The 16,943-nt window shown below is 35.9% G+C and overlaps 1 protein-coding gene across 2 annotated transcripts in view; it reads right to left on the bottom strand.

Annotated features, from left to right (window-relative positions):
• Positions 1-1,036: 1,036 nt before the first annotated feature.
• PTPN2 (protein tyrosine phosphatase non-receptor type 2) overlaps positions 1,037-16,943 on the bottom strand; it is a 36,213-nt gene continuing 20,306 nt past the window's right edge. Inside the window, exons 3-10 of one of the 2 annotated variants that reach the window (XM_072411478.1) lie at positions 16,760-16,860; positions 13,763-13,861; positions 11,650-11,787; positions 10,303-10,512; positions 9,701-9,862; positions 8,649-8,770; positions 7,367-7,468; positions 1,037-1,414 (exon numbers count right to left, since the gene is read on the bottom strand). In XM_072411478.1, the coding sequence (XP_072267579.1) occupies positions 1,393-1,414; positions 7,367-7,468; positions 8,649-8,770; positions 9,701-9,862; positions 10,303-10,512; positions 11,650-11,787; positions 13,763-13,861; positions 16,760-16,860 (956 nt within the window). In that variant the 3' untranslated portion in view covers positions 1,037-1,392. Of the gene's footprint in view, positions 1,415-2,507; positions 7,469-8,648; positions 8,771-9,700; positions 9,863-10,302; positions 10,513-11,649; positions 11,788-13,762; positions 13,862-16,759; positions 16,861-16,943 lie in introns of those variants that run through there. The other variant, XM_072411477.1, reaches the window with a different exon arrangement.

A 16,943-nucleotide genomic window follows, 5' to 3' on the forward strand; every position in this document is an offset into this window, starting at 1 on the left:
TCTGGATTATTTTATATTCACATGCTGACTGTAACTGGAGTATATGTCCATAGACCCCCAGTGACCAAGCTTCCTTGGTGGATGCAAGTGAAAATGGGTATGCTCACTTGACCCATTTCACTGTACATATAAAAGACAATTGGTTAGTCTATAGCAGAATGTAGGAATTCTTCCTAAGCAAAATGGAAATTTTTAATCAACAGACTTTACCCAGGAAAGCTCAATTTTTCTCCATAAAATGATAGCTTTGCAGTTTATTACCAATGACTCCTTTTTTAATAAGGGCAAATATGTTAAGCCAGAAATATAGCATTAACTTTTGTCATTAAATATGTTTATTTATCTGTAGCTATGACCTATGTAGTCTAACAAGCATAAGAATGTAACTCGTTAGATGCACAAAGGTTTGCATTCAGATTAGTATTCTTGTACAGGGACTACACTGGGGAGTTATCCATGTTTATGCTGTACCCCTGAGAAGGATATCCCACTAAACAATGAACCCTTTTATAAAGCAGATGCATTTAAAATTTGTTACCAAGGATAACTGGGACCCTTTTTTGTTTAAAAAAAAAAAAAAAAAAAAAGTCTTTTTCAGGTCACCCAGCTCCACATGGGATTAATAAAAATAATTTTAAAATATTAAAAATAAATTAATCATATTTTTATTATTACATGGTTTTAAAATAAATTGTGAAAAGTGTGTATTTTGGCTAAATGGACCCAAATGTGTTCCAGATCATGGATGCCCAGTTCCTCTTCATTATACTCTTTAGCCTTACTACACATGCACTTTTTTAGTAATATTGGTTTCCAAAACTGTCGGACTGATCTGATGCCCTTGTGATGTGGAAGGGGACCTTATATATTCAAAGTATTTTTTTCCTGAAAGACCCAGTCACACTATTGTGTTAGCATGTGTTCTACAGTGTAGGGTGTTGATTTACAAACGAACCATCCTTTTCTATTGACCAGTACTATGTCCATATACAACATTCACCCTTTTCAAATTTAAACAAAAAAAAAAATCACGGTAACATTTTAAAAAAATATTTAATGCTGCCCAAAAGTATAAAAATACAATGTAAATGGCAGAATGATACAAAGTACTTTTCTAATGTATCTTACATTGATTCTAGATTACATGCATTAAAAAAAAAAAAAAAAAAAAAACACCCGACGATACTTGAAGTGAACTTGGTCTGCAAAGTTTCATGCTGGTGATGTCCTTCACCCCCTGGCTGGAGACGTTTACGCGGTAAACAGATAACACAATGAGGTCAGCACATTAATGAACCTCACATACTCTCCTGAAGAGGGATTCATGTCTTGCTTTGCATGTCAATGGACTCTCAGTGTAACTGCTGCAGAATAGTCACAAGCTGCACAGGTTTATGTATCGAGGAGCCTTGGCCTACGACACAATGCAAAACAAAATGACCAATTCAGTAACATATGGCAAAATAAAAATTTGGAGAAACAAACCCCCTTCCTCCCACAAAAAATAAATGATCTACATAGATAAGCAATGCAATTTATTTGTGACGTCATCATAGAAAACATTCCAAACAAGCTTTAAAATTGCTTCTCTCATTTAGGATTGAACAAATGGATTGGACAATAATTTTTTGAAGTCTTAGTCATGCCTCATGGCGCACTATTGGTTTAGGTACTTTGATGCCCGGTACAGAGATTTAGATGTTTTAACATGCATGATCACAATCTTAAAAGATATAAAAATGTTACAGTCAGGCTGAAAAATGGAGGCTGCCATTAAAAACATCTCCGGAAAATGCTAGCTCTCTAGTTATGTTATTATAGCTTAAGTAGTTTTTAGGTAATGACAGTGTTTAAAGCACAAAAGTGAGATAGCCAGACAACTACCATTTTTAATAAATGAGCAATAACAACCGACATACAGCTCTATGCAGGTTTCCCTTAACAGTGGTGGCACATCAAAAAGGCCTAATGAAACACTTGTCTAATCTCCTGGCAATAGCACTATGTATTATGGATAAGACCTTCTGCATTGATAATGTACAGATGCCAACAGCATCAGGTATATTGATTGTGAGAATTGCAAGGCTCTGATTTTTCATGCCTAGGTGGAGCACCAGCAGAAGAGGGGGGTTGTTCGCATGGTCATTTTACAGGTTTAGTAAAATAAATAAATAAATTAAAACAACCCCTGGATGTTTATCTAAATCATTACACAAGGCAATCTGGATTCAACAAGGTTACCAAGTGGTATTCCTCAAAATGCCCAGTCGAATCAATGAAATATTTTTTTTCTAGGCGCTTTGGTAAATAGGACTCTGTATGGAGCAAATAAAAATAAAACATTTTTTTACAGATGTAGCTGTAAAGTTTGTTACCCTTTGTGTGCATACAGAACACAACTTCAAAGTAACCAACACTTTGTTTTATAGGAATAGTAATAGAACTATCTATTCATTTCAACAATGCTGCAATACATTACCCAGAACAAAAGACACAGACAGGTCATGTGCTTTTAATTCATTTATTTTTGTCTGAATACAAAAAAAAAAGTGAAAGTATAACATGGACTATATGTTCTATACTTAACAAAGTGGAAGACTTGTGGGTAATATTGCCAGGGAACAGATTCAAAGTCAATGTATGTCGAATGACCTTTTATCAAGGTGCCAAGCATACTTGGGGTCATCCGAGTACTTCTTAGACATTAGGTACTCTTTAAAAACAATCCCTGAATTTACAGTGTCAGCATTTCATCTGCAATCAGCGTGAATGAAAAACTATAATATTCACAAAGAGTCCCCCCTGGAATCAATGGCTTAGTATTATTTACAATGCTTTTGGTTTTATTTAAATTATTTGGAACTAAATATGTAAATACACCATGTAAAATAGTAGGAGTTCTAGGGTGCCCAACAGAAAATTATATGGGTCATTTGGTATATGAGTGTTGTCACTAATGATAGTTCATCTTCTACAATATAGTAAACATAAAAGGAATGTTTAATGTTTGCTGAAAAGGGCCAAACATTCCTCCAGCAGACATCATGTGACCATTGCCTCTGTATGTGGTCTCCATAATGTCAGTCTTGGAATACTGAAGCTATCTGCAGCATTTCATATGCCTTTTGATGCATTATCAGACAAAAGTTAAAAACATGCTTTTCAATATTTTATTGAAATAGGCGAAAAAAAACCTCAAAGACTGATCAAACCCTTTTATTAATGGCCAATTGAGGGCAAGAATGTTGATCAATAAATTGCTTAAACATTTTCAGAGCCTTTCTTTATTTTCAGTAACTGCTCTCTGGAGCAACTTTCAATTGGGCATCACCATATAGCAATATTCTTTTGTAGTTTAAAATATAAGAAGTGGGTTCCTATATTCAGCTATGCATTTGGTTATTGTTCCAGTTTTGTGGTCATTTTAGAAGCAAACAGTGCACCTTAATCAGCAGATAAAACTATGTTGAAGATGTTCATCTGTATATAAGACATACACCTAACTAATCTAGCATTGTACACTTTAGTAATCTGTACTGCAGAAAAACCTTCGTAATTTCTGCACCAGAAGAACACACTATGTGGCATTAAGTTTTCTTCCTCTTCCCACAAACTGCAACCCAATAGAAAACAAACTGGACCAATTAACAACAACGACATTTATATCTCTGAAAACAATAAGCACATATTACGAAACAGTTCAACCCACAAGGACAGTGTACCTATTTAAAAGCCTTTCATTTTCAGTGAGATATAAGGATAGCAAATACACATTGAAAAGAACCCAAAAGACATTGATGCGGTCTACATAAACTTGATACATCAATTGGTGTGGTACTACAGATTTTTTAATAGCTGCGTACAACAAGAATCTATTATAGAATGTTGTTAGACTTCTTTAACAACACTTTCCATGCTCAGTTGTCAGAAAGCGGGCCAAATATCAGCATAATAATGAGCGGGTCCCTTCTCAATTACAAGTCATTGGGTTGCTGATTCTAAAGGCTAGATGGTGGTCTCCAGCATATCTCAAAAGTAGGTTCCAGGAAGGGGAGTGAAATATTGTTGTTACAAAACGTTTCTCTGAAGTATTTAGAAATCTGAACCCTTAGAATGAAAGTATTTTATTACTTTCATTATTTAAAAGAAAGGAAGGGAAGGTACAACAACAGTTTTCTGAGAATATAGAGAAGAACATACCCAAGACGCAGAATCCCCGATATCTGCTCTGATCCATCAGTCCAATACATACATAACATAGAAATGGAAATATTTGAAACAAGTTTGTGTGGAATAAAAAAGTATTTTTTAAAGTGCTTTGCTTCAGTGTTTTTGTAGCCTATTTACAAGATATAATTCAACATAAATAAAACGTGTCCAGTTTGCAGAATTTTTAATAGGAGGGCTGGCTGTTGCTTTAGAGAAGTTTCCTCAATACTTCAGAAGTATAAACTAATCTTAAACTGCAAATCTCACCAAAACCTTCTAGCAGCCTAGGTAAGAGATAGGCACCCCATCCCCTAAACATTTTTAAACTGATAATAAAATATATATTTTTTAAGCTTCAAGAAAGCTGCTTGAGGCTAACAGAAAACTTAGTAAAGGTTTGTACACACTGCTCCCTAAACTAGCATTCAAACACTAAAACTCAAGTGAATGAGACATTAGTCTTTAGCTGTGCTTTGTTCCTGCCAAAAGAAAGCCCTATTTCAGTGATAGACAGAAGGCATCTCTAAACACACCTAAAATCCTAAAAAGTATGTGGTACAGCACCAAATAACCATATTGTTAACCTTCGGTGAAGTAAGAACAGGAAAAGGAGATGACCGTTGGCTAGTAATAAATAAATATATTGCCCAATAGCTACAAATGGTATAAATCCACTACATATGCACTAAATGCCTTTGCACACATCTAAAATTTACTTTGTAGAGGTAACATAATCCCTGGGCTTTACAGGCCTATGGATAAAGCAGAACCAAAAAGTCTTACCCCAACATCTACCTGCAGAAAACTGCAACAAAAAAGGATCTTGTATTTAGACAATACTTGTTTAATTTGGATTACAACAATTAAAGATCTGAAGCTAATGACTTGTTTGTGAAATCTAAATTTCTGCTGCAATAAGCACAATGCTGGAATCATAACTTGGTCTACTCTGCATGAATTTATGATTTTATCAAAGTTTTCAGATGCGGATGGTGGTGGGCAAAGGTGCTATTGATGAGACAGCAAGGACCAAAATCCAACATTACTATGAAATAAAAATAATAAATCCAACTGTTTGAAGGCAAAATTGGTCCCATCCATTACTTGACAGGTGTAACTAAACAATAAAGGAACAGGAATTTGTACATGTGTGTAGATTGTAACACCAGCTTCCCATTAAGTTATCAAAGTATTGCCGATTTAGAATGATAGAGACCTCCTTACAGTTAAGATTTCTCATACAATGACACACTATGAATGTACTGCAATTTCTCTATGGAATATCAGTTGTAAAGGCTAGTGTACTAAAATACCTTACTCTGATTTCAATGCATCTTGTAAACTGCCTAAAATGGAAACCACACTTTTTTGCCAATGGTTGTCCAGCACTACCTAACCTTTTCCTCCCCAGCCTGACGGTCCCTGCACCTATTCCTCTTTCGTCAGATTATAGTTTTCACAGTCACATCATATGTTAGCATTACCACAGTTTTTTTTTTCTGATTCAGCTTTAAGCCACCCACTGCTACTTTTCTTTGTAAATACTAATACATCACGTTTAGAGTTTACAACCTAATATTCCCATTAAACTAAACATTCCTGATAAAACACCATCACATGTTCTCATACAGCTAGTACACATAGTACGCATTACAAAGTGGCAGCACAACTGGCTGTAATCCACAGAAAACAGTATTTACTTTACCAAGTCAAACTAGTAAAAACTGATATGTATATTGTGCACTTGATAATTTGCAACATTCATTACTTTTTGTAAGATGTTAAACGACATATGTGAATCATAACACACCTAGAATATCCATACAAGACTGGTTCCTGGAACCGAGGAGCTTTAAAAGCTTTACAGGCATCAACTGACAGACCAAGCCCTGCTGTACAGAGGAATTCTCCTTTCACTGGCTATACCACACCCACAAGAACAGAATGCTTTTATGTTTTGGTCATATTTTAAATCAAACTTACATGTGTACCATTTCAAGGCTAGGCTTGGAAACACAGACAAGAAGATACATTAAAAATAAATAAAATGCAATATTGCAAGATTTAACTTTTCAGCTGAGAAAGTGAAATTATGCAAGATACAAAGAATATATAACATGGAAAGAAAAATGCAATCCAAATTATTATTTAAACATTGTATAAACAGGCCAGGCCACAGATTTAAATGCCATAGAGCCTGTTGGTTGTGCCCTACAATCAAACCAGTAAGTTTGTTCGATAAAAGGAAAAAATGGAACATAAAATGATCTGTTGGAGGTCTGGCTTGTATATAAAAACTACACTTTATGTTAAGACTCTGCATTGCAAGAACTCGTTTACATGGACCTTTCCCCAGAAACAAAATGCCACATTTAAATGCTATCTTTTACCAACTCAACTTTTTATAAACCCTGCCACTGAAAATAGAAACATTTAGGTTTCTTTTCATCCTTAACTTTACTCTAGCCCCTGCAAAAAACGAAAATGGCCAAAACCCTTCATGTAAAACAGGCTTGAACGTCCTCTGGTAATCTTGTTGCTACTCATCACTCACATCAGTAGGAAAAGTTATCGCACCAACTGAAACATCAGAGGTTACATCAAAAGAAAGGTCAGATGGTTCCGCCATCTTACATACCAGCTTACATAAAACCCATCCATCCACTACTAGATACAGGTAAAGTGAAACAGCTTTTCCAATCATTACAAGCCAACTCTCAAATCCCTAATAATGGTAGCACAGACATACCCATCTACACATGTGCATAACCTTGGTCTGTACATTTTACACATTCCAGGAAAGACTCTTCACAACTTTTTGGTGTAATTACGTAAAACAAAAAAACACATAAAAATTGTACCATTTTTATCTGTACAAAACAAAAAGGTAGCAGCTTGTTAGGAACATGATGACCCCAAAGCTCCTGAGATGGCTTAAGACATCACACTGATTGTATCCATTTGAAAGAACACACCATACCCCAGGACGAGGTCTGCACCAGTCACAGCACCAGGGCTGTTTGTAAGGTGTTAAACACCCACACAAACACCATACATGTAAAGTCAGGGAGAAAAGATTTTCCAACAGACAAAAGCTCCCACTACAAGGGCTGAAGCCAACCCAACTGGAATGAGAAAAGGTTTCCAGAATAACCACCTTTTTCTTTTTCGCTCCACATCAGTCATCTTCTGCTTCATCTGTTGCACTTTCTGCGCGGTGTTGGCTTTCCTAATATCCCGCACCCTTTTCCGAAGTGTACTGCAAATTTACAAGAAAAAATACATTTTTAAGCATAAATTATTATACAAATTACAATACACATTAAGTAGACTTAACTGACTGGCAAGTGGAAAGCTGTATTCTTTAGGTTTTTAGGCTAATATCAACCTCATTTTACTTCTGCAAACCAGAAAATGCATGTCAACCAATTTTATCACGTGTGAAAAACATGCAAGCCTAATTCAGTTTTGTAAAGACTCCTGCACCTTAAATCCAAAAGCAGGACCTTGCTTTTGCTTAATTCGTTCTTTGCATCTGTGCTTTCTCAACCTCTTATTGATAAAGACCTAATTCTACTAAGCTGCCCACCTCCACACCTTTTACTGCTCTGTGTATGTTGGTTATGGACAAAAGATTTCCTGCAGGGAGCCCACAGACAATACAAGTATTAGCAGAAACTGTTTGCTTTTTCTTTGGCCAAAACTGCCTTTGTTCAGGTAGAAAAACTAAATGCCTGGAGCAGAATAGATTGTGTGGAACTCTCCCTTCTACAACCTAGATTAGAGCAGCACATCAGCTCAGAAGTTAGCTCTCTGGCCTTTGCAGTGCTAGGTCACAGGTAACTATCTGCAAGGAATTTGCAGGTTCTCCCAGTGTTTGTGTGAGTTTTCCCCGGGTACTCTGGTTTCCTGCCACATTCCAAAAACATGCGGTTAGGTTCATTGGCTTCCCCCCAAATTGACCTTAGACTGTATTAATAGCATATGATTATGGCAGGGACATTATATTGTGAGCCCCTTTGAGGAATGGCTAGTGACACGACTTTGGACTTTGTAAAGCATTGCGTAATATGTTGGCGCTAAAAAAAATACAAAAAAAACAAAACTGGATAATAATGGACAGAATGGTAAGCATCAGAAAGATTTATTCCTACTGTACACACAAGTATTTTACAATAAGCCACAGGATAACAAAGCAACCTCAAGTTTCACTTTTCAGTAGCAACTGTTCATGGTATGGTTTTACAAGCAAAAGTCTGCATAACACAAATGCTGGAAATTATACATTCTATTACAGGCTTGAATCGGTGTTGACGGTTCTAATACAGATCAATCATTAGTCCTATTTTAAAAAATAAACTATATTAGTCCAATTTAACCATTGACAAATAGTTGTCAAGTTATTAGCAACGTACATTACAAGAGAGACAGTCATTTACCTTTCTGAGGTTTCTGTTTCTTGAGATTTATCATCATTCTGCTCCTCCTCTTCTGTATGGGGCCGCTTACCATTGTATCGTTCATCGGTTTGGTCATTTTTGGAAAGGTCTGTACACTGATTCTATAAGTTAAATCAAATGTCAAAATGGCTGAATTTAAAACAACTGTCTAGTGTAACCAAAAAATGTCAAACCTGGGGTTTAGTGAAATTTCTATCTGTTAGCAAAGATCTATTCACATTACCATGTGGCCTTGAAGTATGGGGCCTTTGACCCCCATAACCTTCTTTCTCTTTTACACATCCTAAAAGTTTGGCCTTTTAGACTGTTGCCACTTGTGAATTAAACAAAAAGGATCCACACTTAGCTTTACATTCTGCCTTTGATCTCAAAATTCTAGGCATTATGCTTTATATTGAAGCATTCAGAGTTCAAAGATTTTATTTACTTTTTTTATTCCCCCTAATAAACTGTATCCTGTGATTCACTTTAACCTATGGGCTTAGTCATAAATGCTACGTTTTTAGAGTAATATTTGAGGCTTCTCCCAGTTTCCCCCCCCCCACATCTCTACTCAAAATAAAATTATACAGATCCTCATCCTCACTCATATCTTTGAGAGCACCAAGAAACAAGCAGGATACCTTGACAAAAGCATCAAGTACAGGCAAGTTATACCAATAAAAGCTCTACCTGCAAGGCACATTTTGTTTTGTATGCCTGAAACTAAAACAAGCTACAGATGGGTATTAGCCCAGAGGTGGGATCAAAGTAGAGAGGACTCAAGAGTTTAATATAAACTATACCCCCTTTTATAAACAACATCTTTAGGAATGATAAAATACACAATTTATGCCAAGGACAAAGCAACAACACTAAAAAACTTTTACTAAATACACATTTGTTATATTTCAGGAATAACTGCACACAACCAAGAGAAAAAAAATGCTGCAAGTGTATGACAGGTAGGAAATGTTAGCAAGTCATCTCCTGTATTGGGAAGGGCTGACCAGTAATCGTAGTAATCTAAGAGCACACAATTCAGTACCCACCTGTTGGCTTGAACTTCCTATTAACATTTTTGTTCCCTCTATCACGGCCATATAGGAAAACCTCAGCTGACCGGGTGTCTGAATTAGTCCCATTCTGTAACGCCTCATATCTAACAACACTTGTTTTATGTCCACCGTTGAAGGATCTTTCCTTTTTTCAATCTGAGAGATATGGGGGGGGGGGGGGGGGGATGGTAATTTCAACATGGTTACATATGTGGAAAACATAAGTTAATCAAACATGCTTCTAAGCTTTTGTATACTATAAACACAGACATGCATCTATATGAAAAGTATACCATAATTATTAAAGTAGACTCACATGGATCTAAAACAAGATTATTGTGTTTTACATACACTAGCCTTTGTTTATCGCCATTACATAGTGTATAGGGTGGTTAAGTAGTTTTCAGAAATAGAATGACACTGTTTTATGCTTCTAGTGCAGACTGCAACCCTTTAAATTGCAATATTAATATTTTGTTCTTGTTTTGTCATCAATTAAAAAGCAGAGAATATTTCACCATTTGTGGTAATGATAGATATGCAGAAAACAATCAAAAATAATTATGAAACTATAACATTACACAAAGTACACTTACTAGTACAAGACACGTATCAACCAAAGAAAAAGTCCCAGAACGTCCAATCCCTGCACTGCAGTGTACGACTGTGGGCCCATAACCAGGATCAAGGGAACCAGAGTTCCTGACTTGAATCAAGAAGTTTAGAAAGGAGGCTGGAGATTCTGGAACACCAAAATCTGGCCATGTGGTGTAATGAAAGTGGAAAATTTCTCTGGATTCTGCAGTCTGAATAATATACATAAAAAGTTAATTGACCAATGAGAAGTTTTTATATAAGAAACCAAATCTAATCTGTACAGTAAAACTCCAGATATATCTACATATACTATTATATCTCATGGTTAAAAACGAAAAAATATGATCAAAAACAATTTAATCACAAAGTAGCAGGTCAGAGCTTGTGCGTGTTGAATTCCTTGTTAAAAACAAGCGACCTTCCTCCTTGGCATCTACTTGGGAAAACCAGTGCACTGGCCTAGTGTGTCAGCAGCAGCGTTTGATTCACAACTGTCACTTCTAAAACACTGTTTTTACAAATGCACAAACATTTTTGGCTAAGTAACTTGCTTTGTGTTAAGGTAGCTCTTTATAAAGAATGGGCTGCCAAAGTACCAGAACAAAGCAAGAGTAGTACATGCAACTTTTTTTGACAGATCACTCCAATGCATTAAATTATGAACCATGGTGGGTTGCTAAACTATACAGGAACCCACTAATGATGAAGGAAGGTTGCATGAACGCTACAGAAATAAAGTTGAGATAAATCATAACATAACTAAATAACTTTCCAAGAGGTATATTTCATACAGTTTAAGTATACAAAGGTTTGGACATAAGAGACAAACAGATTTAAAAAAAGAAAAAAAAACACATCTTTAGGTCTCAAAATATGACACTGACAAACATCTTCATTAAAAATAATCCCACACAGAATAAAAAAAAAATTTAACAGGCAGATGCTCTGAAAACATCCTATACAATACCGCCAGATCACAATCTACCTCACAGAAATAGCATGGGACCCTTATAGGTAAGGTAAATCTACTCTCTCGCTATCAACTATCCAGGGCCCTTACACTTTACTGCTCTTTATATATTAGTGTTTAAACCAAAAAAATTTTTAAGCTGGATGGCATCCCCTGTATTGTGAGCAAGCATCTGTAACTCTTTAATACCCTCCTAAAAACAGCTGGGTGGTTGCTGAAAAGTGTCGGGTGGTGCACCCGACTAAAAGGGGCTGGGGAGAACCCTGTACACCATTTTCCATTTCAACATCCAAAAACGTTCAATATTGATACGTTTTTAACATAAAAATAACATGAAATAAGATGCTCTGGGTTTTCCATGAATGAAACAACTTACATTGATGTTCTGAAGCTGCAACACTCGGACTGTGTAGTTTGCTTTAATATCCTCAGATAACAGCTTTACGCACAGTCCTGTTTCTCTGAAAGGAAGTACTTCATCCTCGGGAGTAGGCCAATACTGTGCACACTTTACCTATATGAATGCATGAATATATACATCAACCAGAGAAGTGCTAAACATATACATACCAGTACAAGGAAAAAAACCAAAGATTTCCCATTTTATCACACATGTTGTAACAGATTTTGTAACAGTAAAACTAATTAGGTCTGTGAAGGTTTTTACTGGGTCACAGTATAGATAGGAGTGGTTGGTCATATTCAACTGGATTTGATCTGTAATGTTGAAGATGTTTTGTTTTTCATCCAAATAGCTTATTTAGATGATAAATCTTAATCCAGTCAAGGGGGATGTTTATTGCCCACAAGCACGATGGGAGTTAAAAGAAAACCACCCTGTGATGTTTTATAATTTATTTGCCATGATTCCTTTAAGATGCTCCATGCTAAACTACAGGCCTTGATGGGTGCATACTTGAAAAGCAGAGGCCACCTTACAGGCGTTCATCCTCGGGCGACGTGCTGTTAATCTGCAGAGGAAATAAAGGTCGATTCCCCTCCATTACACATTCTCCTCAGTCCTTTCAAAACAGAGTTTGAGGGCAGTAGATGACACCTTGGCTTTCAATGTGGCCAATATCTGCAGTGATTGTATATGTAGAACATGGAAGTGCTGCATATTCCAGGTAAACATTTTTACTGGTATGCAGAGTGAGTTTAACACTTATGTTGAGCTGCCATCAAGCTGACTGACAAGTGTTTCACTTCACATGTTAAATATAAAAAAAAAACTTGGTTAAACAAATTAAAACACAAAACACAAATGTAAAAAACTTGTATGATTAAAATATATAGCACTATCAGCAAAAAAAATTTCAGTTGGGCTTTACACCAGATAAAACATCAACTGATTGGGCATTAATCATGACTAATGACTATTACCCGTGGAATAAGTATTTTAACATATTGTATTATATATCATATGGTCTCCTTACAATTAACATTTATTAGGAGTTTTTATAACATTTTGACAACTCTATCCAGAGGCACCCAACACTTGCTTCCATTTCTGAAAGTTTAGAGAGAGGTCTTCTGTCCAATCGGGCAAGTCTCTCTGCAGATAACACATTTAATAGCAGCTTTACATGACAGTGTTAGTTACACCAGTTAACAAAATCACTGCCATGAAAATATAGGTAAAAGGAGCAAGGTTAAAACTAATTACAGCAATACTAAAATGGATACTAACCCTTACCTACATTTCTGGTTTACAAACATTATGTAAGCTCAAAATTACAGTTGCTTTTTACAGAAGTACTGTCTGTGCCTGTAGGTGTATATGATTTAATATGTAATATAAATCATAGCAAAGACTGCACAGTCTCACATACAACAAAAATCTATCCACTGCATCCATTGTGGCAGACCAATGGCAAAAAAAAAAAAAAAAAAAAAAAAGAATTTGAGGTATGGGGATTCCTTAATTGATACTCTACTGACAGTAAGTGGGAAAACTCCCCACTAACAACTCCCTGATATATCTTCATCCTGCTGCATCTCCTGACAGCACCCTTCCTAGCAATACCCTTTGGTATCTTGGAAAAGTAGTAAAACAAATGAAAAAGCAACATCTCCCTTTCTCAAAGAAAAAAATGGTATCTTTTAATAGATACATTTGCCTGTTTAATACAGACCAGTTTTCTAATTCCTTCACATCATGTCTCTAAAAAAAAAAAAAAAAAAAATGCCTGTGCTTCTTCAATCGTTATTCAGCTCTGCTTTCAAGTGTCCAAAATCAATTGTAAGACTTCAAAAATTGTTGGCGAATATGGATGAATTGATTAAATTTAGGTGCTTAGGATCCATTTCCAGAATGTATTGCATGCAAGGTTCAGCAGCCCAATACAGTATGTTTCAGACTGGTGACACAATCTAAAGCCAGGAAATTATTGCTATAAAGAGAAAACAGCAGATGGAGATGTGAAACTGATTGTAACTGCTAGAACATGACTTCATTTCCAAGAAAGCACACTGAATGCAACACTCACCGCATCCTTCTCAATGGTTCGGTTCAGCATTACAATTGCTTTGCTTTTTTGCTGCCACACCATTAACCAGAAGTGACAGCAGGTGTTGGGGAGAGGGCCCTGAGAAGAAAGTAAAAACTGTTAATGGTGATCACCAGATTTCTTTTTTAATTAACTCATTCTTGACAGAAACAAACTGCAGAAAAAGTGTACTTGTCACACATTTTACATTTACAGACTAAATTAGTCATCCTTTGGCCTCCTTGGCAATTAGCATCACAGATAGTTAACAGATTACAGACTCAATGGGCCTGATTTGTTAAAAGTTCTCCAAGGTTGGAGACGATACACTTTCATCAGTAAACCTGGAATGGATTTCCTAAAGTAATTTGCTAGTTGTTAGCAAATGTTTTCAATCCTAAACCAGATCTAATCCAGATTTTTTGGATCACTGAGGTTCACAGATAAAAGTGTATCCTCTCCAGTCTTGGGAAGCTTTAATAAATCAGGCCCATTGACAATTACCAAATCACTTCTATAGAACTGAATGGGAATGTTTTTAAACCACATTAGCAAGCATTTGCAAAGTGGCTAAAAGTTTTCTGATTTTCTATTATAGGGTCTTTACCCAAAGGTGTATGCAGCACTGGCCATACTGATAATAAAAACCAAATCGTCACATATTTACCAGTTTCAAACCAAGGCCCCCCCACAAAAAATCATAGTTCATCATAACTAAGAAAATGCTAATTTTGTGGAAAGTATCAGCAACTCTTAACCTTTAAAACTGCTGGACAGAACATGAGTTGTGTTGCTTGTTGGAAAATTTTGATCAATCCTGTATTTAAACCATACTGGTCTGGATGCTTTCCTGAATCAAGAATATATCTATGCCTGTTTTGAAACATTTTCACATAATCAGCTGGAAATTTACATGTAAGCAAATCAGCATTTGTCAGAGATACAACCATTTACCTTAATGTATAAAATGGGAAACCACAAACTTTACAACCATATACACCTAAAGTACAGATTTAACCCAGAGCATCAGAAAAAGGGCCAGCTTATTAGGTTGTTCCAAATTGAAGATTTCCTGAGAGTTTTTAATCAAACACATGGAAATTACAGAGGAAGCAATATCATGAATTACAAAAAAAAGGATATCTTGAGGTTACAAAGGCTCTCTTTATAAAAAAATGTATAACACAAAACCAACTGATGACTTCATTTTGTAGAAAACTAGTTACAGAAGAAACTTTTGTTTTTGCTGATGTGTCTACTAGATTTCAGAACATTTTCTACAGGTACTGCAGCCTGTTTCAGAAAACAAGAATTCATCACAAGGGTTGGGCAGTGTGAAGGATATAGGGTACCTTATGGATAAAGGAAATTCAGCCTTGAGATCAGCCAAGATCATAGAAGCCCTTTCTCTGAAATCTCGAATAGTCAGGCAATGTCAATTCTGCAATAAAAGGAACTTGTTTTCCTAATCACATTCAGACCCGGCATTCCAGCACTACACTGCAAATGCACAGCTCAGTGTTCTTGAAAAGTAACATTGCAAACAGAGAGGTAAGTATGTTTTTTAGCCGAAGAGACATTGCCCATCACTTCTGCAACAACGAACCTGCCTGCTTGCATGTAATTGTGTAACTATAGTTCCACTTGAAAATATTAACTGATATTTTGAAGTGGTAACCTAGATTTGACAAAAGTTCTATATTATGTAATGCTCTCTAGTATATTTGGTTTGGACAAGGTAAAAGTTGATACCTCAAATGCTGATGCAATTTCTTACCAAAGGCACCCCCAGCACAACCTCCTTGATGCCTCTCCTTCCAGCATTAGCTTATGTGTTCTATTCCCTACTAGTATACATACCGTTCCCTCTGCCTATAAATAGTTCATACCTGGATCTAGCCCATCTTGTGTCCTTTATATGATTTCACCTTTCATCCATCAAAACTTCTAGAAGCCCATCTACAGTAACACAGGCTTTCATGTATACAAAAAGATCTGGTTAATCATGGTATAGGCCTTAGCGGATAGACCTTGGAGCCTCCGAGATACTACAATAGCTATTCATAATTAGATGTAATTAAGCTAATTCCTTAACAGTTTATACCAAATTAACAAGTTTTTCCCCAAATGCAGTATGACTTTCAGCAACCTTAAAAAAATAAAAGGCCTTTGTATGCTACCTATTCACTGGGCTGATATTTGAGGTAGGATCATTAATATGATATCCAAAGGGTTTATTAGCGTTGAATTTTTTAGGGTATGAAGAGACAGAAACTGGAGCGTGCTCCAATACACTATCTACTTTACGTGTCTGTGAGACCAGGATATTGAATGTTACATTCATATATCTGGTAAAGCCTCAAAACATATAAAGAAAGTTGTAAAACCAGAACGAAACCCCTAATGCCAACATTGTCTTAAGCCACAATGGAAAGAACCAATTGCTTTAAACCAAAAACCTGGTTTGTCTCCATTATGATCCTTAAATTTGACTGGTAATACATTGGAGCCTTTTGTTAAAGGGTTCATCTGCTAGCAAAACAGCAAACTGTTTAAAAAGTAATTATGAATTTTCAAAATTCATGCACAAAATTCTTCTTATTAAATGATCGCTTCTATCAGAAAAAAAAAAAGAGCTATACATATATTAATGGAAAAACTGGGAATAAAGCCAAGGAAGTCATTACAAGAATCATCTACACATTCCAGAAGAAATTCTGAGTAAATTCCCATATCTGGTAATATGATACACACATGACATTAACACCTTTGTCAAAGTTTTTTTTGTTAATAAATGAGCCTTCTAAACCAGAACCAAAATGTACACTTAACAGAAAACAGGAAATAGGTAGGACATTGGGAACACCTAGACAATGGTCAGCAAGTAAAGAAACATTTTTCCAAAACAAACATACGGACATCACACAAACACACTAAACCTATATCTACAAATGTTCTTAGAAAAAGTAGTTAGACTTACGAACAACAAACACTTACTTGTGTTAGAATATAATTTCTTTGCGCTTCTTCAACAACGACGAGACTGGCATTGATATAATCATTTTCCACATTCTGTAGTTTGACACGGCTATGGTCATCTGTGGGGGAGAGGAGGAAGAAAAAGGTTAACACAATTCTCTTTAGAACCTAATGGGATATTCTGCTCATAGCAACTATTTTT

The sequence above is a fragment of the Pyxicephalus adspersus genome, chromosome 5 (assembly GCF_032062135.1).
Source record: "Pyxicephalus adspersus chromosome 5, UCB_Pads_2.0, whole genome shotgun sequence".
Taxonomy (NCBI): Eukaryota; Metazoa; Chordata; class Amphibia; order Anura; family Pyxicephalidae; genus Pyxicephalus; species Pyxicephalus adspersus.